Source organism: Chiloscyllium plagiosum, unplaced genomic scaffold (genome assembly GCF_037043375.1).
Source record: "Chiloscyllium plagiosum isolate Xiang-an unplaced genomic scaffold, Cpla_swu_hap1 HiC_scaffold_35, whole genome shotgun sequence".
Lineage (NCBI taxonomy): Eukaryota > Metazoa > Chordata > Chondrichthyes > Orectolobiformes > Hemiscylliidae > Chiloscyllium > Chiloscyllium plagiosum.
This window is the reverse complement of record NW_028270173.1, coordinates 17,749,473-17,770,714: the sequence shown is the minus strand read 5'-3', so window position 1 is coordinate 17,770,714 and position 21,242 is coordinate 17,749,473. Positions and strand designations below refer to the sequence as shown.

The 21,242-nt window shown below is 42.6% G+C and overlaps 1 protein-coding gene across 8 annotated transcripts in view; it reads right to left on the bottom strand.

Moving 5' to 3' along the window:
- Positions 1-21,242, bottom strand: part of LOC122541410 (protein PRRC2A-like) — a 139,698-nt gene that overhangs the window by 4,393 nt on the left and 114,063 nt on the right. For 7 of the 8 annotated variants that reach the window (XM_043678160.2, XM_087979328.1, XM_043678163.2 and 4 more), the window contains 9 exons: positions 12,451-12,552; positions 10,050-10,212; positions 8,604-8,719; positions 7,432-7,568; positions 6,113-6,359; positions 3,520-3,630; positions 2,351-2,530; positions 2,138-2,235; positions 249-342 (listed from right to left, as the gene is read on the bottom strand). In XM_043678160.2, coding sequence (XP_043534095.2) covers positions 249-342; positions 2,138-2,235; positions 2,351-2,530; positions 3,520-3,630; positions 6,113-6,359; positions 7,432-7,568; positions 8,604-8,719; positions 10,050-10,212; positions 12,451-12,552 — 1,248 coding nt within the window. The remainder of the gene's footprint in view (positions 1-248; positions 343-2,137; positions 2,236-2,350; positions 2,531-3,519; positions 3,631-6,112; positions 6,360-7,431; positions 7,569-8,603; positions 8,720-10,049; positions 10,213-12,450; positions 12,553-21,242) is intronic. The other variant, XM_043678166.2, reaches the window with a different exon arrangement.

Genomic DNA, 21,242 nt, shown 5'->3' with positions numbered 1-21,242 from the left:
TATTAAAGTTTGATGTGCAATGATGGTAGCTTGCATTATGCTATCTTCATGTAGTAAGATAGCAGAGAATAAAACAGACATTTATCAAGCTTTGTTCTGAATTTATTCTGGACAGCAACTTTAGAAAACATTAAAGAAAAATCTCTCCAGTTCTGTGTCATCAAAAATAACCTTGATTCAAGTATATGCAAATGCTCAAGGTGCATATTGTATCTTAGATGGGAAGATGTACAAAAGAAGATACTTACCTGCTGTGACACATTCCCTCTGTAACACGGTAAGGAATTGACTCCACACTGGGCTGGTCCAGGAGATTTTCCCCTTGGACTTGTTGATCCAGTCCTAGAACAATACATGAGTTTTCAGCCTCCACATACGAACACGGCAACTCTAATTTCCAGTACTATTATTATACTCCATCGATCTAACAGCCCATAAGCACAATAAAGGAAAAAATCCTCCCCAGAGAGTTCAGTTTTGATATCAGGAAGCACCAAGGAATATTAATTTTTTGAATTGTTTGTCTGGTGGGATGATACCAGGAAACCCTAGATGTCAAAAGGACATAAAGGATGATTAAGACAAAAAAAAAGCTAATGGCAGATACCAAGGGTTTAATGACAGTTTTATTTTTAATACTCTTCCAGAGACTAAGAAGGAAATGTAAAAAGGAAACAATGAAAGCAAAGAAAGTACTTAGCCAATTAAAACAAAAGTCCTTTTCAAAAACATTTGAAGAGCAAGAGAATAATTACAGAAAGAGTATGGTATATTAGGGACTGAAGAGATAATTATTGACCGATTGGTCTTGGGTATAGTCATTAATGAACACTTTGTATCACCTTTAGAATAGATAGGACAATTCGCTATAGTATAAGAGAGCAGGGTGATTATGCTAGAACTATATAAAGTGTTGCTTAGACCACAACTGGAGTAATGTGCGCAGTTTTGGTCACTGCATTATGGGAAGGATATGGGTGAATTCTAGAGGATACTGCCTGGGCTGGAGCATCTTGAGCTATATCAGGAAAGATTAGATAGGGTGGGGTTGTTTCTCTTGGAACAGCAGCAGCTTGAAGGGGGGACCCAAAAACAAAAAAAAAAAGGATATGTAGGTAGGATAGAAAAATGCCTTCCTATTAGTAGAAGGGTCATAGGTTTGAACTAAGAGGTAGAAGGGCAAGTGCAGAGTTGACAAAAATGTTTTTTCTCAGACAGGAGGAGGAATCTGGAATTCACTATCTGAAAGGTTGCCTGGATCAGAAACACTCAACACTGAGCTGGAAGGTTCGTTTTCAGCTCAGTGAGTAAACCTACATCCAGAACCTCAACCTGAGCTACAAATCTTCTCAAAAATCACTAACTCGCATAACATTTAAGCAGTATTAAATATTCTCTTGCAATGCCATATCCTCCAGGGCTATAGGTAAAAGCTGGAAAACCAGAATCTTTGTTGACTAGTATGGGCAGGATGGCCTCTTTTTGTGCAGTAAAGATCATTCTGGAATGAGAACAATTTTCTACAGAAGCCATACTTTGTGCTAAAATTACGCAGGCAGTACCAGGAAATGGACAGGGAAAGTCTGAAAAGAGCTTCTCAATATCTTTTAAAAAAAACCCCAAAAATTAAAACCTCCTGACTTTTCTACGAACAACACTTCCTCCAGGAGATAGTCCTGTTTGAAAGGTAACTTTTCTGTCCCTTGTGCCAACCACTGATCCCTGCAAGAGCCTCAACGTGTGCATCTACTCAGTACTAGATTGCATGGTTTCACTGAAGAGACAGATCTTATCTGCACCAAATGCTTTTGAATGAGAATACAACTGCCCATGAAGAGAGAAATGCTGAGCAGCAGGCCGAAAAGCCATGCCCTCTACTTTCCTAACAGAGGTCACTTGATGTTGATCAAGTTTAAACATATCTCAACTGGTGATCCTCCTCTAGCAAACCACATCCTCAAAAACTGGAAGCTTCTGCTTGTATAATGTAGCACTGATGTAATTATCACAAACTGGACCAAGTACTAGCTCTTCTGCAATTTGTTCAGCAACTTTGCGAAAAATAATTAGATTCAAATGAGAACTATTGAAAGTCCTAGATGAACAAAGCCTAACTGAGGTCACTCCAAGCTCTCACCTGAACATTGCAGGTGACGGGACAGAATAGCCAAGTGCTTCTGGAGATGGATTCATTTTCCTATCCAAGTGAAATGTCTTAGGATCCATGGGGTTAACCTGTATTAAAAAAGGAGCACTTTGGTGAATATATTTTTGTATCTATAAAGCAGGACCAACACACAACTTAATTTTAAGTGCATAAAATTTTAAGTTAAAATGCTTTTTTTTTTACCTCCCTTCCAAGAGTGGGTGCAGCAGTGTGAAAACCCGAATGAATGACTCTTCGGGGGGGCCCTGGAGGGACGGTTTGTGCCTGCGAATGATGCAGAGACTGCGGAAGTTGGACTAGAGGCTGCTGCACAGACCCAAAGCCAGGAACAGATAACTGGGAGCCCAACATTGGAACCAACATCTGTCAAGAAACATATTCCAAAAAAATTAAGGACTGTGTCAAGATATCAGCTCCTGCTCGAAGACCTTGAAAGCTTTGGTTAGGCGGTCAGACTCAGCACTGCCTGACTTATTATCTTTTTTTCAAATTTTTAAATAGTAAAACTGAGCATAATCACCATGAAGTAGGTCACATTTACACAAATCCACTCTAAAGATCTTAAACCCATAATCTAGACTGTGCTGTAGTCAAAAGGAGGATTGCTGCATATTGTTGTGATGACAGACCTCCGGAAAAGGAATTTTAAACCAAATCCCACACTTGTCTTTCAGGCAGTCAAATCTGCAACACGGTTCAAAAGATGGAGGATAAAGTGTTGTCTGACTGTCCTGGCCAATTCTTATTGTGGCTTATTCACAGTAATTTTGTCTCCAAGCCAGAAGGTTCTGAGTTTGGGGCCAACTCCAGACTTGAGCATAATAAATCAAGGCCAGCATACTGATACAGTACAAAAAAAAGTGTATGCTTTGCTGGAGGTTCTGTCTTTCTGATAGGATGTCAAACTCAGGCTCTTACCTGGGTTGAAAAAGGCAATGTAGTACTTCTTTAGAAAACAGTTGTGCTGTTCCTTGTGTCCTAATCAATACATACCTATCGCTCGTCATATAAAACAGGTTCTCTGATTATGATCATATTGCTAATGCAAATATTTGTTAGTTTTGCACAAATTGCCTGCCCATTCTAACAAATGGAATGATTACAAAAGCATTTGGGGTGCCCTGCAGTTGCAAAAGATGCTATATGAGTGCAAGTCATGTGCTTTAAAATGGGGACACAGTAACCATGTTAGTTCTCACATTTACTTAGTTTAGATCTCAAAATCATTTTGAACTGCAATCACTGAGGAATTAAAAATTTTGCAAGTTTAATATTTTGATTTTGCAAATAATCTTACCAAGCCATTCCCCCACCCAAATTATTAACAGCAATAAAACTCACTAGAAGATTACCTGGTGGAGGGGGCCACTGGATATTGGGGTGGCAGCAAAGTAGTTGCTCTGATTGGGCTGCTGCAGTGGAGAAGAATAGAAATCCGATGGCTGGGCCATGCTTTGTCTCATCTGTCCAAAAGGTCAGGCACATTAGCATTTAAATTATTTGGGTACATCATAGCAATTCCTACTACACAAGTGTGTACAGTCAGACACATGCTTCTAACTGCCCTTTCTAGGTGCGCATGCTTCAGCAAAGGCTGAGCTGTCAGTGTTTGGGGTTCGACAGGTAGGGAGGGAGGAAAACTGAGATTGCACTGACAATTCTTTTTACATTGGTGGAACTCAAGCTTCCCACCAGCTTACTGGGGAAATACATATCGTGACATAACATTAAGGGAAGGTTCAGCTCCTCCTGCCCCACCGCTGAATCAAAAGACAATAGTAAAAGTCCCAGTTTAGATTTTATCAATGGGCTCAGTGCCTCAAGCGGGACACAGGACAGGGACTGAATGATTCTGTTCATTATCCAGAGTGCTCTGCTTTAAACTACTCACCCATCTTAGCATTGCACACATCAAAAAGACAGTGAACAGTCAGGATTTAATTGCAGGGAGTAATTTAAAATTAATTCACCAGGCAGGAAATCTACAGGATTAGATTGTATGCTGGTTTTACATTCTGCACAATACTAAAACCTGCTGACTATAATTCTGCTCATGTAAATAGGGGTAGCAACATTGTAAAAGGTGTTGGTTGGGGAGAGAGAGTGGGAGAGCCGGTTGTGTGGTATGGAGGAAGTGGTCCTGAATCGAGTTTTACTGAACTATTCACATTAGCGTGCTTCCACTTCTGAGGAAGGAGGTATTCCTGGATCTGGGAAATCGGATGGGTCAAGTGAATTAGCTGTCAGTAGAGAAACACTTGGGACAGTGGTCACAGTACCAGAAGGCTCAGGTTGGCTGTGGAAAGAGGACAGGGAGCTAGATACAATAGCCAGACTGAGATTGGCCCTTCTCCAGTAAAGAAAGATGAGAATGGATGTGGTCCAGGTGGACTGGACTCAAAAGGTCAGCAGGCAAAGCTATAGCAGAATAACGGGCCAATATATTTAAAAGGTACTTTCCTCACAAGAAGGAAAGGTAATATCAGCAAAGCCAAAGCATCCTGGATGACAAAACAGAAAGTGATAAAGAGCAAGATCAGGTCTACGACAGTCACAGGATGATACCATTGAGACTGATTTAAATATACAGGGTGCAAGAGGGTACCAAAATGAACACAAGGACTTTTGGAATATGTCAGCAGTACAGCTTTTAGATACCTCCCTATAAACAGGGATCAGTGTTGCCACAAAAATAATTTTGCTTAGGAGCTTGTTCCCTCTCCTCTCCAAGTGGTTACCAACTGCAAATTTAGAGGATGCTCAACCATCTTCCAATTATACTTGACACCATATGAAATTGAAACAGGATTTGCCATTTCGTATGAACACCATGGATTCGGAGTTTCAACTCCACCATCCTGCCTTCTCCCTAATCCCTAGTTTCCTGATGCACTGAAAGCAGTTCTAAACCAGCCTTGCAATATATTGAATAATGGAGCATCCAAAAATCTTTGGAGGAAGAGAATTCCACAGTCCTTTGAGTCAAACAATTTCTCATCAGTCCTAAATGATCAGCCCTTAATCCCAAGCCTGTGCTCCTGCATTTTAAAATTTTTCAACCCCATCAAGCCTCTTTAGAATCTTGTATAATCTTAAATCACATTTTCACCCCTTACAACTGCAAAGCTGCTCACTGTCCCGCTTGAGATCACTTTTCTCAACACAAGCTGGGATGAAACCTAGAATACTCTGATCTTCTCAGCTATCAGACCATGTGGCTAATTTACAATTAAGTAAATTAAAAGAAAAACTTTGGATTTAAAGATATGTTGTTTGTTTAGAGGAAATGCTCATGGTTAATGACAGGGATGGGAGCTGATTACCTGAATTCCCTTCCCCATCCCCTGCTAGGTCAATGGCTCAAGGTTGGCTGCAGGACCACCCATTATTGACAGAGTCTGGGGTTGATGGAAAGCAGCAGTCATCTTTGAGGAAATCTACCCCCTACTGTTTTGTTGCATCTTTAGCAACAACCAAGTGCAAATTCATCAGAACCAACCCCGCTACCCCCACCACCCCAAAAAAACTTAGCATCTCTTATCTATTCTCACTCCAATGAATAGATGGACATCATTCCTTTCAGATGTAGAACAGTGGTCAGGTTGCTCGAGGTGCAGGAGGAACTGGACTAAGTTAATCTAGGCAAAGAGTTTTACTGTTACGATATCAGGAAATAGTACTCAAATTAGAGTTTGGTGTGGGGGGGGGGGGGGGGGGGGGGGGTGGAGAAAAGAGAAAAGTAGGTAGGGAATTCTGTGCAATTAATCCAGTTAGACCGAGAGAGAGGAAAATTATCCAAAGAACGCATTGGACATAGTTTGGAAGCAAGAAAGAACTAAGAAGTGAGGTTGGATTTTGGAGAGGAGGACTTGTTTGGTCTAATTCCTCACTTTTTAAGCACTTCAAAATACTCTGAGAACCATACAGATATTACAAGCCACTTACCTGTATTATCTGAGAGTCAATGAGCTGCGAGTTGCCCAACTGAGTGTTGTAGATTACTGACATTGGAGGAGTACAAGCAGCGTGCTGGTAGGGCAATCCTTGCTGAGCCTTGGCCACCTCTGCAGCCTGCACTGCTGAAAAACCAACATACTGGCCTTTTACTGGGCCCCCAGATATCAGTGTTGAACCTTGCACCATGGCTGCAGAGGGAGGAGAGAGTCCAGGCTGGAGATACAACTGTTGGGACCTGTCAAATGGAACAATCGTTCACTGACATATTAAATGCAAATTGTGGAAATGAAGATTATACACCAAACACACCAATTGGCTTTTAAAAACACTAAAATAATAAGAAACTGGCTATTTGGCTCTAGGACTAGCCATGTTGCCAGTCCAGCTGATCCAGTCTAGCTCTAATACTAGTATTCATTTGACAAGGTGGAAAATTACCCAAGCATGCCCTGTCTAACATAAAATGGGATAAATCCAATCTGGTTAAGTACCAGCCTAACATCCTCCTCTTAATCAGTGAAGTGTTGGAAAATAGCAGCATTCACACAGTAATAATCTGTTCACTGATGCTCAGCTTGGGTTCCACCAGGATCACACAGGCTCCTGATTTCAATACAGCCTTGCTCAATGTCAAGGAGAAAGCTCTTCACTGGCTCAAGTTACAAGTAACTCACAAAAGGTGGTGGGGCTGTGGTCGACCTCCATCTCAGCTCCAGGGTATCAATACAGCAGTTCCAAATAGTGGCAGCCTTGGCTCAACCATCACATTACCGTCTCCACATCATGAGATCAGAACCTCTCATATCCCAAGAATGCATAAAAAAAAGACACTTCAAATGAGCCTTCTTCATTGCACTCTTGTAACATATCCTTTTACTCCTTTATCCCTTGTATTTTTATCCAAGTCCTCCACAAACATATCGTTGAAATACTTCCCGCTAAGCTGTGTGCCTGCTCACAATGAGAAAACTGGACTTCTCAATTTCAGTTTTTTAAATTCTATCCCATGCCACCACCAATATTTCAGAATCAGAAATGAAGCAATCCTTAAACTGAATGACTTTATACTGGATGCAAAGAAACAGCTCTAAAAAGATATGAACAACTGAATTCCAGATAAAATTAAAAATTGGGGATTTACAACACAGATTGCAATGAGCTCTGCTGAATATTTACAACCAACTATTCATTGCATGTATTAAAGTCAGCCACAAATTGAAATGGCAACTTTACAAGAAGACCCATTGTCCTTAGTGGTTTGCTTTCTTATTCAAAGCCACACGTGACAATAGCTGAGAAAGACTTACCTGAAAGACTGGAGGGAACTGAACATATCTTGTGTTTGGGAGACTGGCGTCCCTTGCCGGATACTAAGAGTAGAAACCTGGGCTTGGCCCTGAAGAGGAGTGTGAAGGGGAAGTGTTATCTGTTGGGTTGGCATTGCCTGCAAAATAGAACAGTTTATAACAGTTCAGCTGCTTGAAAGGGATTTTTTTTAAAAATGAAAACAATAGAAGAGGAGGAAATAATTTCTGACAAACTCTTCACAAGTTATTTTAAGAAGCTGGGGGAGCAATTCCTGACAGGTGTATACCGATTATTATCATTTGTTAAATCCAATGTGATGCTAAGCTAGATCTTGGAAATTTCTAGACGAATCAGTGATCTGTACAGAATTAGCAGATCTCAGGTGGAGAAAGAGTGCAGCTATGACAATTGACCTTGGAAGTCCTGGTGCTTGAGAAACAAATCAATGGAGATGCCTACTCCACTCACCATCCAGTCCTCCTCTGCTGGCAAATGCAGATGTTAACATATGCTGTAATCAACTTTAGTCACATTGCCATTCACATTGAAATTCATTAGATCCATTAACAGTGATGCTTGGGCAGACCCAGATTAAAAAGGACATTCACAGATTCCTCAGTCTCAACAATTCTGGCAAGCTCATCCTTTTTTGTACAAACAGCTGCATTCTGGGAGCCAATGGCTGTGTACCAAGCAAAGACTCAGTTGTTAGCAATTTATCTAAATGAGAAGGTTGTGGGTTCACATCGTATCAACACTGCACCAGAGCTCCCCTGTTTTGAAGATGAGCTTAGAAGTTCTCCCAGGTGCCTAGACTAATATTTATAACTTAAAAAGCATAACAAAAACACAGATCATCACTACAATTATCACACCGCTGCTTTGGCACGTTAAAACCTGGAAACTAGCTGCCATAGTTCCTGCCTTAGCCTGGTTCAGTACTTCCATATACTTCAATTATGCTTTGGGGCATAGTGAGGTTGTGGAAGACACTGGAATTTGAAGTGTTTTATTTAATTCCAGAACTATGTTGATCCATCTCAAAAAGAGAATCCTGCTCCAAAATAGCAAGACTCCACACATATGACAGGCTCCCAGCAGCAGTAGGACCACACAAGTTGACTGTTCATGCCAAATTCTGCAAAATTGTAAGGGATTGTGAAGACCTTACCCGTGAAAGTCCAGACTGGAATGCCTGATGCTGGGAGATAGAGGGAGGCATCCCACGAGGTTGGCTACCGTAGAAATGGCTTTCCATGTAGCAAGGTGGAATCTGACCACTTGGTGCTGTGGTGGAGGAAAACAGTTAAACGGTTCACTTCAGTGCATTCAATTATTCTGTAAATTACATTCATCACATTTTGTAGGGAGATGTGAAGATAGATATGAAAATCCAAATGCATTAATCACCATCTCAAGAAATCATCAGGACCAAATCAATCACACAAAGCCTTTGTCAGTTGTAATTATTTCTTGTTTGGGCAATGAAATTCAGATGATTTTTGTAGCAGAATGCTCCACAATCAACTCAACGATGGGGACCTAACAATATCATTTCTATCTCTATTCCAGAGATCTTTTAGAAAAGCAAGCTGTTTCTTTTGGATTGTTTTGTACCAGTAGATGGTGCTGCCACACAGTGCATTCAAATGATATAATCATTACGAGGGTGTGTAGCAGCAATTTGGTCCTGGATTGGTTGTTTCTCGACATTAGGCTCTTGCCTAATGAACAGCTGGGTCCTTCAGACTAGGGAACCACACTGCATTCCTGGTGCCAACTAGCAGGATGGGGGTGGCTACCAATTTAATGCAGGTTAGGAATGTGGAAAAATGCTGTCAAGTGTGGACAGCAGGCAGGACAAGTTCAGGCAGAACTCACTGTGACTGAAAATCTTGCTTGCTATCTGCAATTCCCTTGCCTCTTGATCAACATGCCAATCGCTACCTTTTAGGGACACTTTCACTATCTGAGGTGCCGACTTACACAAAAGGACATGAAACCAGTTCACCCGCCCATGTGAAAATAAATATGGCTCCAAATTGATGAAAAGCAGGGGAGTCTCCCCAGTTTCCTGTCCATAATTAATAAAATGGGATTGTACCATGATATTGCATTGCTGGTTGCTGTAGGACCTGGTTGCTGTGTTTCCAAACCCAATGACAACAACTGCACTACAACCAAGTATTTTAGAAAAGAGGCTTGGACATCCTTGAGTTGTCCAAGGGGCTACACAAATGCAAATACTTTACATAGGTTCACACATGAGGAATGGGCACACCTGACAAAAAACAAAATAAAGCAGTTAATAAAAGAACAGAGAAAGTAGGAAGTGAGGGAACAAGGAAGTTTTTTTTTTACAAAAAGGAACAAAAACAGCAACATGTATAATGTGGACAGCTGTAGACAATTACATGGTTAGAGTGATAAGTAGTTGAGTTGAATAATTAGAATTAGAATTAAAAAATATTGAGTTTTCTTCAGCTGTCCATAGATGATGAGAAGTCCAAAAGGAACACAGATCCGGAGCAAACAGTACGTACACAAGTGAGAGTACGTACACCAAGTGATGTACAGAAATGACAGGTGTTATATCAAAGTACTGAAGATACTGGACCTGACAGTGGGGCAGATGGTGCCACAGAGGCCACAGGTATTGAGTTAACAAAGGAATGGTAGTTGCCAGCCATCTCAGGCACATCTGCATTAGTCACACTTGCAGCAACATCTTTTTCTGTAACACCTGGAGATTTTTCCCATGCTTTTCGAGCAGACTCCATCTGAGGAAGAAGGATAAAGATAGATTTAACAATGTTAAAATGATAATGTAAATGCCTTCTATGGCAAGCCATTCAGTTCTAAATTTCAGACACGGTGGCTACACCTGCACTGATGGAGTATAGTGGTTAAAAGGCAGTGGTTCATTACAAATTTCTCACTGACATCTAGGGATTGTTAACAGTCAGAGTAAATCTTTAAAAATTAAAAAAAAAAGTTCAAAATATCCAGATGAACTGTGAAGAGGTGGTGGTGGTGGTGGCGGCGGCCTAGTGGTATCATTGCTGGACTGTCAATCCAAAGACCTCGGTAACGTTCTTGGGATCCTGGTTCGAACCATGCCACGGTAGATGGTAGAATTTGAATTCAGAAAAAAAAAAATCTGGAATTAAGAGCATAGTGATGACCACAAATCCATTGCCAATGGTCAGAAAACCCTCCCACCTCACTAATGTCCTTTCGGGAAGAAACTGCCATCCTTACCTGGTCTGGTCTACATATGACTCCAGATCCACAGAAAGGGTGCTGATGCATAACTGCCCTCTGGGTAATTAGGGATAGCCAATAAATGCTACCTAGTTGGCAAGGCCCTCAGCCTGAATGAAGTTTTAAAAAAAGTTTATGGCACAACAGCAGATTTTATTATCCAAACTTAGGTTTGTGCTTGGAGACACTCATCTGAACAGAGACTAATTGTTGCTGGCAGGGGTGGTTTGAGATGAGGAATTAGCAGCATCCCAAATGAGACCTTTTCCTTCACTGTCAGTAGCTGGTCATAAAATGCTTTTTAGCAACATCACACTTAACCATTAGCAAGTAGCGTATCTTTTCTTTTAAGGTGCAGGAGCAACTTTGAGATAAAAACAAGACTCAAATACAAATTGTTCAACACAAGACAATATAAGTAATCTAATCTAATATAGTCAAAACGGTCAAGCATAATCATTGCCACATGTGAAAGCGGCACAAGCAAGGCAGATGGCCTCAAACCAGCAGTGAAGTCAAAGTTAAACGAAAGATTAGAGGAAGGGGACCTGTCTAAGGCTAATCATGCTATCAAACAACAAGTGTACAGTAAACAAGATGGAACAAAAGGCTTAGATGGGGACCAAGATAGACTTGCAAGTAGCATCCTTCCATCATCATAACGGCACTACCGATGACTGAGCCAACTGGAAAACATGGGACAACAGTAGCTCAAAGTACTTTACCTGAGGCAAAAAATAAGAATGCGTAACTCCTACTACGTGTTGGTTCCAGAGTTGTCAACCAAATACGGAAAATAGTTTTAAGTGGTGTGAAGTCCATCGTGGAGTGAGGATGCCATTAACATACTCCAATTCTGAAAATGGAATACGCTACCTGTGCTAGGTCACTTCAACTCCTAGCAACAGCTGGCAATTCAGCAAGGTTCAAACTTGTGCTAATTGTCTATCAACAATCAGCACTCTCAGGAAGAATCTTAGTATCAAGACAACTCTAAAAATGGGGAGAAAGTGAGGACTGGAGATCAGAGCTGAACAATGTGTTGCTGGAAAAGCGCAGCAGGTCAGGCAGTATCAAAGGAGCAGGAAAATCGACTGAGGAAGGGCTTATGCCCGAAACGTCAATTCTCCTGCTCCTTTGAAGCTGCCTGGCCTGCTGCGCTTTTCCAGCAACACATTGTTCAACTCTAAAAATTGGATTAGAAGTAAGAGCTAAGAACCAATCCACCCATTCATGCGTAGATCTAGAAACAGTGAATAGCTGAGAGATAGATTCACCACGTTCCTCAGCAATTTTGTTCAGACTCAAAATGATGGAATTTGTCATTTGGGGACTGGAGTTGTACTAACTCTGCCTTTTGGAAGAGTTTCAAAACTCTAAAAATAATGGGTCTGGAGAAACTGAAACACACTGGTCAGTGATCTGTTCTGTCAAGTCACTTGGACAGATTTAACTCAAACCCTACCACTGGGGGCAAGAGGGTGAGGGAATGTTACCTTGCACATTGCTGTCTGAAGAAAACATCGACAGAGCCAGAGCCAGTCGAGGCGGGCGGGGGAAATGTGTTCTGAAGGGCAAAAGCATCCGCACACCATGCAAATGGCACAAAAGGAGACCGAAGTTTCACTAAGTTCTTTAAGGTAAGTTCAGAGGTACTGATCAGAATCCTCCTTTAATGACAGAGTTGCTGACCAGTGACTTAGCCAAGTAGAACTGATTGTCCTTTCTTGCCAAGAGTGAATGAGAAATCCTACCTTAAGAGTCAACTCATTGCTGGGGAGAGATACAGGAGACATCTCATTGTCCTGTGGTGGGGTCTCAATGGTGGGGACTGGCACTGGGGCAGCTAAAGGCACCTGGGAAGGACAACACAAGAAACATCAATGCCCCATTTCTGATAAAAATATTGAGCTGGCTGAAAGGCCATGCAGTCAAACAGCCTAGCTATACTGACCAACCATCTGGACTGATGCATGAAGAATGGCTACTTAGTTTGATGTCATAGAGCGGCTTTTTTGTAAGGTTTGTAGCTAAGGTTGAGATTTAGGGTATAGGTTTGCTCGCTGAACTGTAGGTTTGATATCCAGACATTTCATTACCTGGCTAGGTATCATCATCAGTGGCGACCTCCAAGTGACATCAGCACAAACCCCTAGAACCCCATCCAGGACAAACATATAAATAGAAAGCAGGAGACAACAGCTTTGCTTCACTTGGAGGTCGCCACTGATGTTACCAAGCCAGGCAATGAAATGTCTGGATATCAAACCTACAGCTCAGTGAGCAAACCTGCACCCTAAGTCAGAGCGGATTTGCAGGCCAGGAGTAAATATTCTAAGCAGGGAAATAGATTTTGGTTGCGGTGATGTGAGGGGAGTGAAGAATTGGGAAAAATGACTAGAAAGCAGTGTTGATGAAATGGGAAGCAGACCTTCAAAGAAAGCAGGTAAGGAGGTTATACTTACATCACTATGAAATATGATGTACACAGGTTTATGCAACGGAATTCTGAATCCAGATTAAAACTACAACTGTTGAGTTTCTTTTAAAAAGCAGCTGCAGTTTTCAAGGATCATGTTTTAAATATCTCTGGAATCATGATGTTTAGGACGGATTTAAAATTGTGCAATGTATCCTTAATTTGGAGCTTGTGACACAGCCACTCCAGTAAAATTAACATAAAATCAGTTTCATTGTGGACAAGAATACATTGGACAGTTTAGTCCATTGTACCCCATGCTGTCTAAAAATGGTACTTTTGGGGGAGGGGAAGAGGAGGAGGTGCAGTGTGGAGGAAGAAAGAGGAGAGCACGAGGCTGCATTGTGCACACACAACACTGCCAATTACATTTACTCCAGGCACTACAATTAACAGGGAAGCATGTCTGTCTGGACCCCTGCAGACCAAGCATTTACATCAGAAAAGGTTATACATTGCAAGCATTTAACTTGGCAGGAAATCTGTCAGTTTGACATCTGGAAAGACACACTGTGCTCATTCAATGATGCCATATCAATTTGCTGGCAGCTGGAAAGCAAGATTCCAAAAGGACAAAATAGCATAAGGGGGAAGCCATAAACTCATGAGGAGGTTACCCTGCTCTGCTGCAGAGATTATAGTTGTTTTTACAACAGCTTGTTTTGCTGGATTCTAGATCAGCAAATCACATGGCAACTTCCAATTAATATTAAATCCATTTCAGTTATTGGCAGCGTAATTGGAACCTCTGCTTTTATTGGTCAATTTATCTGCCACTCAGGGCAAAAAAAAAAAAGAGCTAGATTCAGGGTAACTGGTTTATTATTGTTAATGCCTCTGATTTTTAATTAACCCTCTGCCAAACTGTGGAGCAACCACCTCTTATGTTGCTTTTTGTCCATACATCCTGGGCCTGAAGAGGGTCTCAATTTGGTTCTACTTATTGTACAAACCTCCTTCACGAATGCAAACTGCACCTGTTCCTGTGAACAGATACTATTCAGCTTCACTTTTGAGCTTTCCTTACTTACTTCACAGACTAAGAGAAATCGGAGCTGAAGTGGGCCATTTGATATTTTGAGCTTGCTCCAACATTCAGCAGAATCAGGATTAACCTTCTTCAATGCCAAACCTACCACCATATACCAATATCTTGCACTACCCTTACTATCCAAAAGTCTATTGCCCTGTCTTGAACGTATTTAACAAATGAACATCTCCAATTCTCTACAGGCACAGAATTTCAAATATCCACAAATGTAAGTAAAGAAATTTCTGTTCAGTCCTAAAAGCTTAGTCACCGATTTGAAAATTCTGTGCCAATTGTTCAAGGTACCCACGGCAGGAAAACAAATGCAGCATCTGCCCCATAAAATCCTGTATTTCATATTTTAATTGGATCATCTTTTATTCTTTTAAACTTCAGAGAGAATAGACAACCTATTCGATCTTGCCTCATCCCACCACACAGCAGGTACAACAAAGCTTTGCTTTCTCTAGGGCAAGAGAAAGCAAAGGTCCAAAGCTCCATACAATTGTGCTGGCATGGCCTCAAAGGCCTGGACATCTTTACTTTAATTCCTTTGTACGCCCTGAAGGTGCGTACTTATTTTCAATTTGGTGCAATGATACTCAGGTCCCTCCAAATGTAAACATTTCAGAAAGATTTAAAAAGGGACCAGAGGGGCAACTTTTTCCCCACACAGAGGGTGGCTCATATGTGGAATGAACTGCCAGAGGAAGTGTTATATGCAGGTAAAGTTACAATATTGAGAAGGCATTTGGATGAGCACACGAATAGGAAAAAAGTTTAGAAGGATAGGGGCCAAATGCAGGCAAATGGGACTAGCTTAGTTTGGGAAACTTGGTCAGCACGAATGAGTTGAACTGAAGGGTTTGTTTCTGTGCTGCATGATCGTGCTTCTTTTTAAAATTCTTTCTACCAAAACAAAAAAAAAACTTCACACTTTATCGCATCTATGTAATATGCAGGCCAAAGGCCTAAGCTTAGCAACCAAAGTACCACCATTTCTTCAGTCCCGCTCATTTCAATCTCTCAGTGCTGCTACACAGCACAATGAGTGTCCACTCTGTACCTGTGCTCATGTAAAAAGATATCACCATCCACTCGGCCCAAAATATATAAAAACAAAATCACAAGTGTAAACAAGTGCCTAAAAATGTGAAATTTCAGTTAGTCAGACAGCATATATATGTTCAAGGATGTCCAGAGTTCTTGATGAGCAATGGCTGCCATGATAGAGTTACTGCAATTGGCTACAGGTGGTCTCAAGATGGTGATGCAACGGCAAAAGTGCAAGGCTCCTATTGCCAAATATATGGATATGGATGGCAAATCAGAATAGGATGTGCATACAAAACTAAGGGGCATTGGCCAAGTAGATAACGAGAAACTGCTCCTCTCAGTAGAGTGGTCAATAGCCAGGCGGAGTTGAAGGGTAAGGAGTAAGAGGTTTAGAAGGGATTTGAAGAAAAGGTTTTTCACTCAGAAGTTTGTGGGTATCTGGAACCTACTGCCTAAATTAGGTGATGGCGGGGAGAGCCTTCAAACATTTAAGAACTATTTAGGTTAGCAGTTGAAACACCAAAACATACAAAACAACAGGCCAATTTGTAGAAAATGAGATGAGAACAGATGGGATACTTATGACCAACCAGTCAAGATAGGTCAAAAGGGCCTCCCTCCATGATGTAAAAATTCTATGACTATGTCAGAGTTCTGATCTCCACAAAAAACATGCCATGAAGAGACAGCCTTGAAGAACAGGGTTTTAACACTAAAATAATGCAATTGAAGCCATGTAAACATATTCCTCAAAAGACATATTTAAATTTTCAATGATTGTCTAAACCTAGCTGATTTAATTATTTATTTCTTACAAACTCCTGGATGTTAATAAAAGCTTTAAATCAGTTCAATGTTCCCTCCAATGCTCTCAATTAATGTGCAGAATAATTTTTTTTCTGTGCAAAGTAACCAGTACTTTGTACTGTACACCAGTTAAAAGAAAACAGCACAGCATAGGAACAATTAAATACTTTACCAGCCAGGGGAAACGGGGTTAGCATGGATGGCTATTTTGGTCGGCATTGAAATGTTTGGGCCAAAGGGCCTGTTTCCATGCTGTTGGATTTTAATGACTCTAACCATGTACAGTTTTGGTATCCTGACTGAAGGAAGGATGCATGTTGGTTAGAAGCAGCTGGAGAAGGTTCACTCATCTAATAACTGGGATGGAGGTTACTCCTGTGGGCAAAAGATTATTGGACAGGTTGGCCCTATTTCACTATTAAAAGAAAGGAGGCCTGTGATCAGAAGTGTGCCACAGTCCACCCACTGCTTTTCACCATTTACATAAATGATTTGGAGATGAACACAGGAGGTATGGTTAGTAAGTTTTCAGATGACACCAGAATTGGAGGTGTAGTGGACAGTGAAGATTATCTCCGATTACAACAGGATCTTGATCAGATCGTGCAATGGACCAAGGTGTGGCAGATGGAGTTTAATTTAAATGAGAGGTTTTGCACCTGGGAGAGGAAAATCATGGCAGGACTTGTACACTTAATGATAAGGTCCTGGGGAATGTTGCTGAACAAAGAGAGCTTGGAGTGCAGGTTCATAGTTCCTTGAAAGTGGAGTCACAGGTCAATGGGACAGTGAAGGCAGCATTTGGTACGCTTGTCTTCATTGGTCAGTACATAGAGTATAGGAGTTGGGAGGTCATGTTGCGGCTGTACAGGACATTGGTTAGGCCACTGTTGGAATACTGTGTGCAATTCTGCTCTCCCTGCTACAGGATGGATGTTGTGAAACTTGAAAAGGCTCAGAGAATATTTAAAGACATTACCGGGGTGGAGGCTTTGAGCTATAGGGAGAGGGGCTGAATAGGCTCAAGCTTTTTACCCCTGGAATATTGGAGGCTGAGGGGTGTCCTTATAGAAGCTTATAAAATCATGAGACATGGATAGGGTAAACAGTCAAGGTATTTTTTCCAGGGAGGATGGGTCCAAACCTAGAGAGGGGGGGCAAGATTTCGTGCAGAGGGTAGTGCGTGTATGGAATGAGCTGCCAGAGGAAGTAGTGGAGGCTGGTTCAATTACAGCATTTAAAAGGCACCTGGCTGAGTACATGAATAGAGGGATATGGTCTAGTCCCAAATGCTGGCAAATGGGGCGAGATTAGGTTAGGATATCAGGGCTCCATCTGCCATGACCAGGGCCTCCAAGCCCTCAGTTTTTCCCTCTCCCGATTTCCCCAACAGTACCCTTCCACCGACACGCTCATTCGTTTGGCCGAACTGGTCCTCACCCTTAATTTCTCCTTCAAATCCTCCCACTTCCTCCAGACCAAAGGGGTAGCCATGGGCACACGTATGGGCCCCAGCTATGCCTGTCTCTTTGTTGGCTACGTAGAGCAGTCAATCTTCCATAATTACACGGGCCCCACTCCCCACCTCTTCCTCCGCTACATTGATGACTGCATTGGCGCCACCTCGTGCTCCCGCGAGGAGGTTGAGCAATTCATCAACTTCACCAACACATTCCACCCTGACCTTAAATTTACCTGGAGAAAGTGAGGTCTGCAGATGCTGGAGATCAAAGTTGAAACTTTATTGCTGGAACAGCACAGCAGGTCAGGCAGCATCCAGGGAACAGGAGATTCGACGTTTCGGGCACAGGCCCTTCTTCAGGAACCTGAAGAAGGGCCTGTGCCCGAAACGTCGAATCTCCTGTTCCCTGGATGCTGCCTGACCTGCTGTGCTGTTCCAGCAATAAAGTTTCAACTTAAATTTACCTGGACCATCTGACATCTCCCTCCCCTTCCTGGACCTCTCCATCTCCATTAATGATGACCGACTTGATACTGACATTTTTTACAAACCCACCGACTCCCACAGCTACTCTTCCCACCCTACCTCTTGCAAAAATGCCATCCTGTATTCCCAATTCCTCCGCCTCTGCCGTATCTGCTCTAGGAGGACCAGTTCCACCAGAGAACACACCAGATGGCCTCCTTCTTTAGGGACTGCAATTTTCCTTCCCACGTGGTTAAAGATTCCCTCCAACGCAGCTCGTCCACAACCCGCTTCTCCACCCTCAGACCCCACTTCTCCAACCGTAACAAGGACAGAACGCCCCTGGTGCTCACCTTCCTCCCTACCAACCTTCGCATAAACCAAATCATCCGCCGACATTTCCACCACCTCCAAAAAGACCCCACCACCAGGGATATATTTCCCTCCCCACCCCTTTCCGCCTTCCGCAAAGACCGTTCCCTCCGTGACTACCTGGTCAAGTCCACGCCCCCTACAACCCACCCTCCCACCTTCCCCTGCCACCGCAGGAATTGTAAAACCTGCGCCCACACCTCCTCCCTCACCTTCATCCAAGGCCCTAAAGGAGCCTTCCACATCCAAAGTTTTACCTGCACATCCACTAATATCATTTATTGTATCCGTTGCTCCCGATGCGGTCTTCTCTATATTGGGGAGACTGGACACCTCCTAGCAGAGCGCTTTAGGGAACATCTCCGGGACACCCGCACCAACCAACCACACCGCCCTGTGACCCAACATTTTAACTCCCCCTCCCACTCTTCCAAGGACATGGAGGTCCTGGGCCTCCTTCACCGCCGCTCCCTCACCACCAGACGCCTGGAGGAAGAACGTCTCATCTTCCGCCTCAGAACACTTCAACCCCAGGGCATCAATGTGGACTTCAACAGTTTCCTCATTTCCCCTTTCCCCACCTCACCCTAGTTCCAAACTTCCAGCTCAGCACTGTCCCCATGACTTGTCCTACCTGCCTATCTTCTTTTCCACCTATCCACTCCACCCTCCTCCCTGACCTATCACCCTCATCCCCTTCCCCACTCACCTATTGTAGGCTACTTTCTCCCCACCCCCACCCTCCTCTAGCTCATCTTTCCATGCTTCAGGCTCTCTGCCTTTATTCCTGAAGGGCTTTTGCCCGAAACGTCGATTTTACTGCCCCTTGGATGCTGCCTGAATACCTGCTGTGCTCTTCCAGCACCACTAATCCAGAATCTGGTTTCCAGCATCTGCAGTCATTGTTTTTAACCGAGGATATCAGGGCAGCATGAATGAGTTGGACCCAACATCTGTTTCCACACTGTACATCTCTAGGACTCTAATGGAACGTGACCGTACTGAAACACACAAGACCCTGAGGGGACTCATTACCTTGCAGGGAAAACTACAACTAAGGGATTCCATCCACAAAAAAAACCCCTCACTTTCCACTGAAATCTCAAATTGTGTTTTTTTAGGGTCTGGAGGTTTGGAATTTTCTTCTCCAGAGTGGCAGAGACAGGGTCATTGAATGTACTCGAGGCCTATAGTTAGATAGATTTCTATCAACAATAGAGTCAAGTATTATGAGTTGAAGCTACAGAAGGTCAGCCAACTCACAGATTGGTACAGAATGCTTGAGGGGGTCTACTCCTGCTCTCCTGTACATCCGTGCCTGCGCAGGTAGTTTTAGGTTAAGTAGTGTCATTTATTCCACCTATACACATTCTTCATTTTTTAAGATGATACACTGAATTGTGAAGTATTGATAAAAAGTGGCATGCTATCAAAATATTTAAACTTTTAACTCATCAATACAAACGCAGGAGTGGACAAATTTCAAACGATCACAACAATTTATACTGCGAAAAGCCCAGTGTTGATTGTTGGCATGTCAAGTTCGACAGGTCAAGGAGTTGCCATGGAGAAAGCAACTGGGAACCAGTTCATTTTTAAAGCAAACTGTCTCTCACAAACAAATACAAAAAAACTGATTTGGGGAGAGGAAGTATGCACAATTCAAAATGCCCTATGTAACTTTAAAAACTTTTGCTTCACTGGTTGTAAATCTACATTAGGCATCAAAAGGTTTTCACAAACTCTCAAGATGGCCTCATGGTTTTAATACAGCCAAGTCTTTGGGATCAATCTTAACTCGACAAACAGGTTGCAGCAGAATGACTAAATGAATGGTATTCATCAGCCCAAAAGATTCTCTTACTAACTTCTTGCTCACAGCCTCAGCTTTCTTGCTGCACCCCTCCCCTTCCCAAACTCCCCTTTTTGGCATCTCTCTTCAATCTTTCCACACACCACCTCTCTCTTGCTTCCCTCCTACACAACATACATAGGAACAGAAATTAGGTCATTCAGCCCATAGAGTCTGCTCTGCCATTCAATTATGACTGATAAGCTTCTCATCACCATCCTCCTGCTCTCTCCCTGTAATCCCTGACAATCAAGAACTTATCTATCTCAGTCTTAAACATACTCAATGACCTGGCCTCCACAGTCTTCTGTGGCAATGAATTCTATAGATTCACCACTCTCTGGCTGAAGAGGTTTCTCATCTCCATTCAAAAAGGTCTTCCCTTTACTCGAAGGCTGTGCCCTTGTCTCTCCTACCAATGGAAACATGTACTCTGTCCAGGCCATTCTGTACCTTTCAATTAGATTTCCCCCACCTCACCCTTCTAAACTCCAAACAAGTGTAACCGTTCTCAAACATGTTAAGGTTTTCATTCCTGGGACCATCCTCGTGAACCTGCTCCAGGGCCAGTACATCCTTCCTGAGATACGGGGCCCAAAACACTTGCTTGCAATCCTCCTGCTCATGACTAACCTCTCAGTGTCGTGTGCCACCCCTCCCTCCTGCTCATTGCTTTCTTCTCCTGAGCCACACAGACCCATGAGGGAGGAAGCAAGATCGAGAAAAATGTGCAAGAGGAAAGAAAAGAAATAAAAAGTGCTCTCACTGAAACTTAAAAAGGATTCTGAAGGGGCTTGACAGGCTCTTTTCCCTCCTGGAGATCTAGAATACAGGAGCAGAATCCCAGGCTAGGGGCCAGACATTTTGGACAGATAAATTTTTGCACTTAAAACACTTGGAATGTTTTGCCCAGAGGACTGTAGGTACTCCATCATTAGCAGCATTTAATGCGGAGAAGAGGAAATTTGGGATTTGGGGAGATCAGCTGAATCTTATTCAATGGCAGGAAAACGGAGGATGCCA